General features: G+C 45.3%; 1 protein-coding gene across 3 annotated transcripts in view; it reads right to left on the bottom strand.

Annotated features, from left to right (window-relative positions):
- RXRG (retinoid X receptor gamma) overlaps window positions 1-8,941 on the bottom strand; it is a 102,330-nt gene extending 93,389 nt beyond the window's left edge. The window contains exon 1 of one of the 3 annotated variants that reach the window (XM_054038640.1): window positions 8,832-8,941. In XM_054038640.1, the coding sequence (XP_053894615.1) occupies window positions 8,832-8,877 (46 nt within the window). In that variant the 5' untranslated portion in view covers window positions 8,878-8,941. Of the gene's footprint in view, window positions 1-4,167; window positions 4,252-7,167; window positions 7,222-8,831 lie in introns of those variants that run through there. The other 2 variants (XM_054038642.1, XM_054038641.1) reach the window with 2 other exon arrangements.
- Between the last annotated feature and the right edge of the window lie 5,770 nt (window positions 8,942-14,711).

Genomic DNA, 14,711 nt, shown 5'->3' with positions numbered 1-14,711 from the left:
CAATGCAGCCCTGGCTTGCAGGATTTCATTGAACATGTCATCCCAAGTCCTCTTCTTTCTCCCCCTTACCTGGCTCAGGCATTCCGCAGGTGTGGTGGAGGAGGCTCAAGGCCACAGTGGCAGCAGCTGCACAGGTACCATTATCACTATCATCATGAAAGAAAGCAAAAGTTAAGAGGCAGAACTCACTCCCTTTGCTCCCTAAAGTTTTAAGCACTACCTGCTCATTCACAATTCTGCTTGGGATTACTTGTGCACGGCACCAGTCACAGCACCTGCCACGGTGAGCATGGCCCACAGAGGGTTAGGGAAATGAGGAGGGAATTGCTTGGAGGCCTATAACTAGTACCATAGGGCAATGGCACTGAATACTGGCATTGGTGATTTTAGCGGATATCTCACTCCTGAGGATAGCAAAGGTGCGGAGAGCACAGCTGCTGCTGGTGTCCTGAAGCTGCCTGGACCCATATGTTGCTAACTTCTATACTGCAATGGGGCCTGCTGAAGTTATCGCTGACTGGCGTGGAAAAGTATCCTACCATGGAGGAAGAAATAAAGCTGCCATCCCTAGAAACCTTTGAGAGAGGATTGCAAAGGACCTCCATGGAAGTTTCATTAAGATCTCTCCGGAGAATTCAAGGGACATCCCTGTGTGCATAAACAAACTGCTCCACATAGGTGGGGGTAGGGGACGGGGATGACGACTAATTCTATAGGCGACTGAAAAGCAGATAGCAACTCTACCTATCTTGGTCAGGCCACTCTGTCCTCTAGCACAAGTAAATTAATGAAAAGTCAATTTAATGTGTTCTGCTATTTGCAGGGGCTGGGGGAGCATCCCTGTAATGGAAAATGTATGTATACACTTACCCGGGGTTCTTTCCCCTGCATCGGGCTCAACTGTGCTTGACTGGTGGAGTCAAAAACAGATCCTGGTTTGCTGAGCAGCTGGATTCCCCAGTTGCCATTCTCCTCCTTTTCCTCATCCACTTCACAGTTCATGGCAGAGTCCTATGACTCGGGCTCCTTGGAGGAATCAAAGGTGTTGTGTGGAGTGGTGGTGGGGGTCTCTCCTGAGGATGGCATACAGCTCCTTGTAAAAGCAGCAGGTCCGTGGCTTGGCACTGGATCAATTGTTGGCCCTCTTGATCTTCTGGTACATCTGCTGCAGCTCCTCGGCTTTCACGCGGCTCTGCTGCTGATCCCTGTCATAGCCCTTTTCCTGCATCCCCCGAGGAACCTACTTACAGAGGTCCACATTTCTGTAGCAAGTCCAGAGCTGTGCATGCACAGCCTCTTCTCCCTACAGGTCCAGAAGATCCAATATCTCATCTACTCCAGGCAGCAGCACGGCTGGAGCGTGCACCTGGCATGTTCGGCTGGGCAGTTGCACACAACAATGAAGAGCTGCTAGGTGTGCTCACCAAGCCAGGCAATCAGGAAAAGGAAATTGAGAAATTCACAGGGCTTTAAAGGGAGAGTAGCTGCTGGACTCCAGGACCCCTGGGCAGTGAAGTTCACAATGGTGACCAGAGCAGTCAGTGTCAGGCATTGTGGGACAGCTGCTGGAGGACCGTTAGGGTCAACATAGGTAATGCAATGTCTACACTTGCGCTGTATCTACCTCTGTACATCGACCTTAGCTCAACGCTGCTCAGGGAGGTGGCATTACTATGTCGGCATAATGGGCCACTTAATCGTACACATATGCACAACTAGGTCAACGCAAGGCAGCTTACAACAACCTAACTTTGTAGCATAGACCAGGCCTCAGCCTATATTCCTCCCACTGTGTCCGGCCTCAGATGGTGACAGAGAAGTTTATACATCACCTGAACATCTCTAAGAACACAGGACACAACAAAAGACTAGCTGAAGCAGACACGGAGCATTCAACTTATACTGGGAACACTGGACACTCAAATGACTAGACTGAGGGGCAGGGCATGAAACACTGGACTTGGCTTTAATGTCTTGCTTTCTTCGTGTTTAGTCCAGTGTCTGAGGCCAGGTTCATGAGAGAGATTTGTCAATCACTTCCTATGCTGAAAGGTGCTTATGGCTGGTAAGTCTTATTCAAAAACATCACAGACCTCGTTAAGCCAATGGGTGACAAGCACCCTCCTCCAGACTCAACAAAAGGAGAAAGCATAAACAGCCAGGGGCAGTGGGGATCACCTAAAAGCAAGCAATAGGCCATGTGGCAGGTCAGAGCTAAGCTGTGTGGACTGATGGGTTTCCCCACTTGCAAAAGCAGGGCTAGGTTATCAATTGCAGGCAGTGTGTGTTTGAGCAGGAAGTCTCTGCTCTGATCATTTCCTGTATGATCTTACTCTTCCCATGACTCAGTTCTCCATCTGTACAATGAGATTACCAGCAGGGTCCTATCTCACCAGGGTATTGTGAGGACAAGTATTTGAAAGATTGTGAGGTGCTCAGACACTCTGGTGACAGGGGCCATGTAAGTACTTTAGGTCATGTCTACACTACAAAATTAAGTTGATCTAACTTGCATAGGCATATAGCCGCCACTGTAACTACACCGCTTCTGTGTGTTTACACTTTGGCCCTTGTGTTGGCAGTGTGTGTCCTCACCGGGAGCACCTGTATCTATTGTATTGTTGGTCTGGGGCATTGCGGGATGGCTCCTGAAAGCCAGTAACAGTTGACATAAGCAACACTGACACTGTGGTGACCTAACTACATCGACATTAACTCTGCACCTCTCATAGAGGTGGAGTTATTAAGTTGGCATAGCAGGGCAGTTACGTTGGCGGGAACCACATTTAAGTGTCAGCACTTCCATAGCTAGGGCGACGAAAGCTGCCTTGCATTGCCCTAACTCTGTAGAGTAGACCAGGCCTTCGACGGACACAGGAGAAGGTGTTGCAAGCGTGATCCTGAGAAAAAACAAAGGCAGAGGGCTTCTTGAGCACAGAGACTGCTGGAGAGGGATCTCAGCAAGGAAACTGCCTGGCATTGTTTGTTCCAACTATGTTCTGGGAAAGAAGACTGTGAATAAACTGCAAGAAAATACCCAACTCGCATCACTGATTTCTCAACCTAATGCAAACAACCCTGCAAGACCCTGAATTGTAGCAAACCACGCAAGCCAAAATGGCAACACACTGGTCCTTGACACTCAGAAGACCACATATCTTACTCCTCGCAGCATGATGCTTGTCTGTTCCACACATGCACAGTGGATAACCAGCTTGCTGCTGCTAAGATTGACTCAAACATCCATAGGGAACACAGGGGTGTTCTCCCATCCTCATATCTCTCATGGGCAAAGCTGGCCTCAACTTTCCTGGGAGGCCTACAAACCTTACACCACCAGCCCCCTCCCCTGCAAAAATACTACTGATTCCTGTGCCTATCCCCCCAACCCAAATTTAACTGGCTGTTTTCCACCATTAACCATCCCACTGTGTTAGTGTGAATGAGCAACAGAAACACTGTCTCCGGCTATCAAATGATCGTAAAGGATTGCAGCAACTCAAACAACTCAGCGATGCAGACACACCTTTCCGGTTTGTGCACAAATTCATCTAGCACCCTGGTGTACCGAGGGCTTTTAGACAGTTATTACTGCAATTGAGTAGCCCTTGCAGGCCCTGAGAGCAGGGCCCCATGCTGCTAAGTATCCTGCACACATGCTAAGGGACAAGCCCAGGATCTTACAGTCTACATAAACAAGGAAACAGGCACAGTGACTTGGCCAGGCTTACACAGCAAATCAGTTGCAGAGCCAGGGACTGAACACCAGGTTCTTGACTCCCACTCCAGTGCCTTCTCCGCTAGACCACATTAGCTCTCTTTTCTAACTGTTATATTCACAAATCATGAATTTTGCTTGACTCTACAGCCTGGCAGACTTCCTCCTATCTTCCACAGTTACCCAGCACACAGCCTATTTCATGGGGTGGGGTCAGAGTCCCTGGATTTTGGACTTATATCTTTAAGGTGACTAATCAGGCAGCAGTAACAACAAAGAGGAAATACAACCATCAGGCTCAGTTTGTAAGCAATCCAAGGGCTGAAATTTGTTTGCTCGGAGCAATCACTCAATCACCGATCGCACACAAATTCATAAAAATCAGTCTGTTCTCAAACTAGAACCCAGATGAATTTTAGTCAAAAAAGCATAGCCTACAAATAGCTCACCCCAGTTCTACTCTTCGTACAGTATTCTGCATCCGGTTCAACCCTCTGGTCCTGATTCCCCACTGCCCTGCGCCTGGTGTAGCCATTTACAGCCATGCCAAGTGACTGCAAAATGCTGCTATGATCACATGGCCAGACTAGTAGTTATGTTCAGTATTCACAGGGTGCAGTTAAGGTGGAGAGGATATCCAAAGGAGCAGCTTGCAGCTACTTGATTCTGAGTCTAGTTCTACACTGGGTTTAACACCTGCCTAGTTCAGAGCAGCATCAGAGCTGCTCTAAACTAGGCAGGGTGATTATGGACAGCATAAAGGGGCCAGATCACAGAAGGAATCTGACTTGTTAGTGTGACACCTCCGATTTGCCATCCATTTGTGCAGGTGGGAATTAGACCACAAGGTACAAGACATAGGGCCTGGTTCTCCGCTGTATGACCAGCTCCCATCAGTCTTAGCATCTGAAAAACCAGCCACAACATTGCATGACAGGTGAACTCTACTCACTCCAATAGTTTGCACTATATAAAGCAGGGGTCGGCAACGTTTGGCATGCGGCTCGCCAGGGTAAGCACCCTGGCGGGCCGGGCCAGTTTTATTTACCTGCTGACGCGGCAGGTTCGGCTGATCGCGGCCCCCACTGGCCGCAGTTCGTCGTCCTGGGCCAATGGGGGCGGCAAGAAGCCGCGACCAGCACATCCCTCACCCGTGCCGCCTCCCGCTGCCCCCACCCGTGATTGGCCGAACCTGCCGCGTCAGCGGGTAAATAAAACTGGCCCAGCCCGCCAGGGGGCTTACCCTCGCGAGCCGTGTGCCAAACGTTGCCGACCCCTGATAGAAAGTACTGATTTGAAAACAATATGTACACCTTGCATATTATCCACCAGGAAATTCTGTTGACTATCTTGTGTCACACAACTATTAGTCAGTTTACATAACATAAAACAGCTTGTGAACCAATGAATCTTTCAATGCACTCATTGATATCTTTGTTAACCTGACATTAACAAAGTTCTGTAAACATCAGTTTACAGAACTCGATTTAGCAAGGAAGCAGTGAGTTTAATTGCAGCTTCAATCCATGTGAGCTCTGTGATTTGGAACCCTTTACTGATCCAAGATGGGTCATATATTTAGGGTGCATTTATAAATAGTTAGTAAAGGGTCAATAAATGATTGTCTCTCTCACCAACAGAAGTTGGTCCAATAAAAGATATTACCGCATCCACTCTGTTCCCCTAATAAATGATTGACAGTGTAATAAGCAGTTAGATCAATTGTTACTAATTGTTAGAGTCCAGCAGCTCAACAGGTTGCTTATTTAAGCATCTATACCCCCTCCTATTGATGTACTTAGGGAACCAGGCTTGTAAAAAGCACCAGGGTAATGCTAGGCATAATATTTTTTTCTATTTTCCTGTACCTCAGCTTACCTCTCTGCTGGGGTACAGACCAGGAGTTTGATACATATTACAAGGTGGATTGATTTAAATCAAAGCTATTTTAATCATGATTTAAATTAGCAAGTAGGAAAACTTGATTTAAATCATCAATTTTAATCTTGTTTTAATTTGTACTTAGTATTATTTTCCTAAAGAAAAATCACCAGTTGATAATCATTAAAAAAACATTGATTTGCAACTAAATAAAACTTTTACACTACATTTGGTACCTTTTGCTAACCAGGACACTATAGTATATCTATACACATTTATTTAAGCAATGATATAATTTACATACATTTATTCAGATTCATAATCTTTATATTTTATGTTAGAAAATGTTGAATGATGCATTTCTTATTTACTAGATGATTATTAATTTTTTACTTGGGATTTGTGTCAAGCCTTATTCGGATAGAAATTAGAATTCATTTAAAAATGTCAAAAACAGCCTTTTTAACAGTTAAATAAAAAATACCTTAAATGTGCTGGATACATCAAGAAAAAAGAGGATCAAAATATGTTTTGCATTTAAAACTAACTGATTTAGTAAACAAAGTAAGTATTATCTGTAGTTAGTGAATTTAACTAATGGTCTCTGGTTGCCATGCCCTTTGAGATTTTAGAACTAGTAGATCACATCCCTTATACCAGGTTTTTATTCATAGATTGGAAGAAAGGGGCAGGGGGGAGGACAAAACAAGCTTTCCTGCTTTTTCAACTTTCAATCAGTGTCTTAACTTTGAATAAACTAGTCATTGAACTGAACTAATTGAATAAACTGAAATAAACAAAATCGTCTCTCGGCACCGGCAGAAAAGACTACTGCTGTCAAAAGCTGGTTTAGCACTTTTTCATAGATTCCAAGGCCAGAAGGGATTCATTTGTGATCATCTAGTCTAATTGTAATCAAGTCACCCCTTAACCTTCTCTATCACTTGAATCTAATCTATCACTATCAGGCAGATTTTCTAATCCTTTAATCATTCTCATGGTTCTTCTCTGAACTCTCTCCAATTCATCCTTCTTCAACAAACTCTGGTTCCAGGTGCTTAGCCAGACTTCCACCAGATCAGTGATGTGATCTGCTTTAAAACTTCAGAAGGAAATAGGTACTGCTTAGCATTAGTTTTATTTCATTTAAATTGTAAATTATTGTAAATTTAGACCTTAACATAGACTGTCCTACTTTCAAATTTAATTTTAAGTAGGTTTATTTTTAATAACATTTAAATTTAAAAACTGTTTTAAATAGTCAGATTTAAATTAAAAATTTGATTTAAAAATATATTTTTTCCCCATGCTGATGTATAATATAGCATTAAATATGTAACTGGAGAGTGGCTCAAAATCACTAAAGATAAACATTTACTAAAGCTATATAAAGTTATGCATACATAACAGTTTGCTTATAACCCTTGAAACAATTATGAATATTATCAATAACAACTCTTGCTTATTGACTACACTCCTTCAAGGGGGCTTTCCCCCCCTCCCCCAAGTTTTAGTTTTGTTACTATCATGAGTATGCAAACTATAATTAAGCACATGCACATACATACACTTCCCCGGAGCGCTTCTCTTCTCAGTTTCTGTGGAACAGAAACTAAACTCTCTCTAGGGCATGCCATCTCCTTAAAGCGAGGAAAGAAGTGCTAGTTCCCCAGTCTCCTTCAAACTCCCCCTGAGTCTTTGCCACACCAGTCTGCAATCTGCACAGCCTACAGCCATTTTTAGTCCTCTTCTTCTTCTTCTTCTTCTGCAGAGGGGTGGGGGAGCAAGCAGCCTGCTATCTAAATCCCACAAAATGGGTAAAGTCCCTGGAATACAATCCCTATGGTACAGACTACTGCTCCCACCATAAATCCTCCACTCTAATCTGGCTCCCACTCTTCCTATTTATAAACTCCTCCCCTTCCCCTTGAGTTCCCATTGGCTCTATCAGAGAACAATTCTGAGCATGTCTTGCCAGGCTACATGCTCACAATGGAAATCACCTAAGTAGCTTCAAAGAGCCTAGTGACTGCCATGCCTCATTTGTGGAGGATTCTGACCCATCCAGCAGAACCACCCCAGCTAGCCCCAGCAAATCAGAGTGCCCCAAAACAAAACCAAGAAACTATGGATCCTCCCCACTGATTCTTCACTTGTTTCCACCACTAAATGTTGCAATGCAAGCATGGGCTTACACTTACAACCACCTGTGCATGCCCATAACATCTATGAATCATTAACCCTTTATAAACTGTTTTATAAATGTACCCTTAATACAGTGGTCCCCAACCTTTTTGTGGCCAGTAGCACATTCATGTTTTCAGAAGAGTGTGGCGGGCGCCAACAATTTTTCAAGGCTTATTTTGTATTTGTACATTAAATAATACGAAAACCATCATATTTAATATTACATAATATATGAATCCAGAGAGAAGAGAGAAGCCGCGAGGACAGAGAACACCGGCGCCCGCAGCCCCGGAGTACTCTGTACCCGGCAGGCACGGAGCCGCAGCTTTTCTCCCCTGCTGGCCACTAGGCGGGCCCCACGCCTGCCGGGAACAGAGAACACCACACCCGCAGCCTGAGTTCTCTGTCCCCGTCAGGTGCGGGGCCGCGGCTTCTCTCCCCTGCTGGGCATTAGGCGGGTGCACATAAATGCCCCGCCGGGTACCATGGCGCCCGCGGGCACCGCGTTGGGGACGACTGCCTTAATACAAAGTGTGAGCCCCAAGCTGTATGCGTACATTACAGAATTGCATCCCATTCCCACTTCTTTTTCATGCATGTTATTGTTCATGCACTATAAGAGGAAAACATTTACTGAACACTGTGTCCCAGGCTCACCTCCCATTTGTTCTTTTATGAACCCAGGCTTATCAGGGAGAAATAAATCAAACCCAGAGCAACCTGGAGCAACCAATGCCACAAAAGCTTGTTTCTTTCCAAAACTTGCATGCTGGCACCCGAGTTACACTGCGACAAACCTCAACTTGCAGGGTTTCCAGGACTGTTACAGGAGGGCAGAGAAGAGCCATGCTGTTGCAAAACCCCAGGGAAAACAATGGAGCGTTGCTATTTGTAAAGACCCCAGGCAGCCCTTGTGTCTCATCAGCCCCTCTCCTGGTAAAGTCGGATTCAAGGCAATGTGTATGGCCCTGCTCGCTCGGCTTGACAGTGTCAGCTCAGCACCATTCGGCTTTACATTTTAAGAAAGGGTGAGATGGGGACTTACGGAAAGGAGGAAAGGAGCCCGTCGCCATGCACTGGGGGACCTGCATCTCTGAGCTGTGTCCCTGGCCTCCAGCTCACTAGCCTGGGAAGGGCGCTCCAGTCACCCTGACAAAGGGGACCCTCAGGGGAGGAGGGATCGGGAAGCCTGTTTGCACATTATAACCTGCTTCCCGACAGTCTGCCCTGAGTTACAAATTTACCTCCCAGACCTTGACCTGGGCTGGGTTTTTGGCCTTTTTTTTTTTTTTTTTTTGTGCATGGGCGCGTGTTTGCTTTTTTGGCTCCTCTCTCTTTTGTGTTGCAACGCAGTGCCAACAGCACAGCCAGACAAACCAGCCAGGGCTGTGATCTTCTCAGCCGGGGCGGGGGAGAAAGCGAACAGGGGGATGAGTTGTTTTAAAACCTGAGTCATCGGGAGGGAGAGGGGGCAGTTTGCTACTTGAAAGCAGGGTCTGTTTCTAACCATGCCTGCGGCCCCCCCTCCAATCTCAGCTTCCCCCTGCGAGATAACAGCTGGCCTTTGAACCTTTAGCACAGGTCCATAAACTATCCAGTCACATTTCTTCTTCTTTTACCGCTTCCTCTCTCTCTCTGGCTCTCTGCAGAAAGCTAACTAATGCACATTAGCTCTCTTGCTGTTAATTCCTAGGACAGACGAAGCACAGGTAGTTTTTACCTTGCTATTGCTACCAGAGGTCAACACCATACCTCCACCCAGAGTCGACCTTGACTAGCTACATCAAGGTAAAGCACTACAGAGCCTTGTCTCCCCCAGGATTTGCAGCTAACACATGCTATCGCCTTATTTTGGCAGCGAAGGCCTAGCCCCTGTCTTTGATTGCAGCACATGTAGTGGCAACCTGCATACAATGCAAATAACTCTTCACAGCCCCTTTCAGGTCCTCCCAGAACCCTCACATTGTTTGCCAGCTCTCTGTTTCTGGTCCGCCTGCCCCAGAAAGCGGGAGGATAACCAAGAAGTGCTATTCTGAGGGCATTTGACTTTCATCTCTCTTCACTTTAGGTCAGCTCCAACCAAGTGAGATGGGCAGTTGTGCTGTCAATTCAGGATACTGACCCCTCTGTCTCCTTGGGCCATTTCCTAGTGTGCCCTGTGGACATGCCTCTCACGCTCTTCCCCAGCTGACTCTTCGGCCGGGCCCAAAACAAAAGGGGAGCCAAACTAGTTACAAGCTTAAAAAGGTCCTGCCCCAGGCCTACCTGGCCAAGACAGCTTTGACATTAGATGTCTCCAGTTAAGCTCTAGCCCCAGCTGGTCCTTCCTTCGAGGCACCTTCAAGGCAGTCTCTAGTTAAAGCTAGCTCAAGAGGTCTCCTCTCTCTCACCAAGCTGGGCTTTTCCTCTTATCTCCACCCTCCAGACTTGACACCTACTGCAGTTATAGCAGGTAAGGGTGATTGTACCCATGGGCTCTCCTTAACCCCTTCAGGCCCAGTGCATGGCTGGTACCCCCATCACATGTTGGCAAAGGCAAACCCTGCCCTTTTCTCATATATGGGGGGTGGAATTGAATGTTTTCAATCTATTCTCAATAGATGTACCTTTGGATATGTATCTAACTGCATGTAAAACTTATTTTACAAGAACATTAAGATTATACAGATAGCCATTGGAAAGTCAAAAAATGCCAAAGATAAGGCTATATGAGCAACCTTATCTCTGCCCGTGTGTATCCCTATTAGGGGTAAGCCCAGGATTCAAACTCAGGCTCATGCCTAACTCCTCCCTTCCATTTACACACAAATAGCACAAACCCAGGGCTCAGATCCAGCACCCCATGGAGGTGGAGGGTCTGAGCCTGAGTCAAGCCAAAATCCAGGCATCAAGCCTTATTGCTTTGCAGTGTAGACGTAGCCCTACTGGATTTGTGCTCTGGGAGTTAGCCAAAAGTATCCCACAAGCTGACTTTCTTTGTCCTAGGGACAATCAAGTTTGGTGGACAGCCAAGTTTTCCCCTACTGCACTACGAGCAAAGTGCTAGAGCAGCCACATTTTGAAAGAGCTCTAGAAAGTCTGGAATGGGGGTGGTTGGACTCTGGCCCATGTTATGCAATGTAGAGGCTGGAGCCCCAGATTGGGACCCAGGATTCAACAATTCCTAGCCTGGGTTTTCAAACTAGTATAGACACTCAAGCCTTAGGTTAAACCCAGGGTCTGCTAACTTGAGTTCTACTAACCCTGCACTTACATTGCAGTATAGACATAACCTAACTGGCCTGATTTTCAGAAGCACAGAACACCCACAGCTCCCATGGACAATGTAATGATGTACTTTCTGTGTATTATTCAGCCACTGCGTGCTGTGCAGTTTCAGGAGGAACATGGCTCCTGGTAACAAAGATGACAAAATTGGAACTCAAACTGTGTGGAAACCTGTTTGTTTGTCCATGGTTGTGGCTATTTTCGTGAATGAGTGTCTTGTTTAAGATGGACTGTGATTCTACATATCATGACATGAGCCAAGAGGAGCTGCTGCAGGTGCTCAGCAACTCTGAAAGCCAGACTATACCGTATTTGGTTACAATATCAAATCATATCATAGTATTTGAGAAACAGAATATCAAAAAACTCTTAGTTAAAAGCTTAATTACACATGTATAGCATTTTGCACTGCTGTGCAACCATGAGTGTAAGTAATAGGAAATGATCAATAATATGAAAACGCATAATAAAATGTAAGCAACATACCACAGATACAGCATACATACAGGCTAATGATGGGCACCATTGTAAAGGTTTTCATCTATAGTATAAAGATTTACAGTGTCACAACATGAATAATTTCAATAACTGTATAACTATAATGTATGCTTCTTTACTATAACTTATTGATCCCATTCTAAAAACGTGGCTGGGGAAAATGGGACACAAACAACTAAAGAGAATTAATTTCTCTCTGCAGATCAAACTTACAGTTGCCCTTTTGAGAGGAGCCCAGGAATACAATGTGTGAAAGGATAGAGACAATGAGATAGGATGAGATATAATAATCACATGTGATGGTAGATTTGAAGCAATGATCTATCTATTTAATCTAATAATGAAGGATTCATTCCAGATGTCCCTGGAATATGTTTGGCAGACATAGGATTTAGCAATACTTAAATTTCTAAGGAACCCTCAGATACTGCAGTGACAAGCCCAGTGTCAGAACCTAGAGAGAACAGAAATTATTTTATTGTTTTATGAACAAATGAGAGGCTATAAACCTTTATAGACCAGGTGGCAATAAAACTTTACAATGCAAAACCATGGGGGAGTTTGTTAATCCGCTCCGATTGCCAGTTAGTTTTCCAGGTAGAATTTAAAATGTTGGTTTTGACCTATAAAACATTCTAAATGGCCTGGTATCACCCTATTTAACAGGCTGCCTCTCTCCCCATGCCATAGAGCCACAAACGCAATCGGAGGAGGCATCTGAGCAACATTCCCCTGTTTATGATGTTATGTTCACCGTGCGCACACAGAGAGGTTAGATGAAAACATCAAACACACTGCAGCCTTCCAGCAAGAGTAACATCACTTTAGCATTCAGAGCGAGAACCCAAGAACCCATGAACAGAGAGAGACAAAGTACCCTGATCCCTAAAACAGAGAGGCATAACTCACCCCACTTTGATCTGACTCTCATCACACGCTTCCCTACCGAGCCCCTGGCCTGCAAGCAGGACCAGGAAACCCTGTGAGAATTTAGTGATTGATCACTGTTTTCAATACACGACATGTGACAGAGGCAACTGCTCACAGGGCATTCACTGTGAGGGACCCTTCATTTAGGAATTCACCCCTCCTCTTGATCTGAAATAGCCTGAAACCATTGAACTTCAGGGCATGCTGGCAGCCCCATTTCCTTTCTCCTGGCATTTGAGGCGGAATGGAGTGCTGGTGTTAGGGCCGGCTCCAGGGTTTTGGCCGCCCCAAGCAGCCAAAACAAAAACAAACAAACAAAAAAAGCCGCGATTGCAATCTGCGGCAGCAATTCGGCGGGAGATCCTTCACTCCCAGGCGGAGTGAGGGACCCTCCGCCGAATTGCCGCTGAATACCTGGACCTGCCACCCCTCTCCGGAGCGGCCGCCCCAAGCACCTGCTTGAGAAGCTGGTGCCTGGAGCCGGCCCTGGCTGGTGTTATGGCTTGATTACAGCTGGATTTCTACTGGGGGCAGAGGGGGTTTCATTGAACTCTGTGATTTGGTTGCATTTTAAGTAAGAGATTTTGCCTGGGCACTTTATTCGGATTTTTAAACAGAAAACAAAGAGCGAAAAAAGATTATAGACCATCTCCCCTTTCCTCCCTTCCCCCCCCCCCAGCTATTTGCTGACATCACCTTTGATGCTGTTTTATACAGACATTTCAAAACAACTACTTTGATTTGGAGTTTTGAACTACTCAGCTTCTCATGATTTAAATAGCTAATAAGGAGGAATTAAACTAAGTTAATTAACACTGATGGGAAGAAGAAAAAGGAATTGTAATTTTATTCATTAAGGCCCAGATTTAGCAAAATGTTAAGCAAGCGCTTAGTTTAAGGACTTGCTTAAGTCCTATTAACTTCAACGGGCCTTACTATAACATGCTTATGATTGCACCTAGGAATCTTACTCGTGGACTGGTACCACATTGTGCTAGATGCTGTACAAATGTGCCTGGCTGAATCACGTCCTACATTCTTTCCCTGTATCATACAGTGCACGCTAGTTTGTTATTGTAAGGCTGAACATTAACACTGAAATATTGGTTTTGCCAGGTGATTTTTTTTGTCTGTCTTTTAGTTTAATTAAATATAAATAAGACAGTTACAAGCACTTTTCAAACAAAAATACACACACAAGCACACACATTGATTTCTCTTGGGACTTTAAAAACCAGATTTCATCCAGTTCATGTGTCAGATGTTACCATGCCTGTGAACAATTTGCAAATAGGATCAAAGATCAGTACTAATTTTAGTAGGCTCTTGGGCCATATGTCCCCACACTACTTTTGTTTTGATGAAACCTTGTGGAACATGAGCCATGGATAAAAACAAACAGAGGGCACTGGATTCTGGGGGGCTCAGAGGGAAGCCTCACTAGCAGAAAGGAAGCTTCTGTACAGATTTGCAAGGACAGTGCGCATCTGTACAGTTCATGGGGCTATGGAAGACGCAGGAATGCCAGACTGAATCCAAAAGGTAACACCATGTTTTATTTAAATTAAAGGAGATATCCTATCTCCTAGAACGGACCTTGAAAGGTCATCGAGTCCAGCCCTCTGCCTTCACTAGCAGGACCAAGTACTGATTTTGCCCCAGATCCCTAAGTGGCTCCCTCAAGGACTGAATTCACAACCCTGGGTTTAGCAGCCCAACGCTCAAACCACTGAGCTATCCCTCCCCGAATATTTAGCTTCCTATTGTAGCTCTCTCAAGTATTCCAACTCCCACACTGACTGGTATATCCGATGGAGCCTCATATCACTGCACAGGGATCTCCATAAGGCTGTCATACAATTAGAGCTGTACGTTAAAAATCAGGTGTTAAACTTTTTTTTAAAAAGTCATCACGTGACTATTTTGGAGTGGCTCAACTCTGGTTAGGGAATAGATTCAGATCTTCATCAGGCTCAGGTAGGAGTGAGAGAGAGTACAGCCTACTGTTGTTGGGTGGCCTGCCAGGCCTCTTGTTGCCTTTCAGCCAGTACCTGCTGAGTTTCAGCAGAGCTGTGCTGCTGCTGGGCTAGAAGATTTATCAATTTCTCCATTGTCCCCTTGTTTCAGTCTGAAGAGATCCCACCTCTGGTACCAAGTTTTGACTGGCAGGTGCCACTCATTTCCTGGATGCCTCTTAGCAGTTGAGTAGTACTGCAAGCTTTTTCCCTGC

The sequence above is a fragment of the Malaclemys terrapin genome, chromosome 8 (genome assembly GCF_027887155.1).
Source record: "Malaclemys terrapin pileata isolate rMalTer1 chromosome 8, rMalTer1.hap1, whole genome shotgun sequence".
In the NCBI taxonomy this organism is placed as follows: domain Eukaryota; kingdom Metazoa; phylum Chordata; order Testudines; family Emydidae; genus Malaclemys; species Malaclemys terrapin.
Note: the sequence above shows the minus strand (reverse complement) of the source record. Positions and strands in the feature narration are given on the sequence as shown.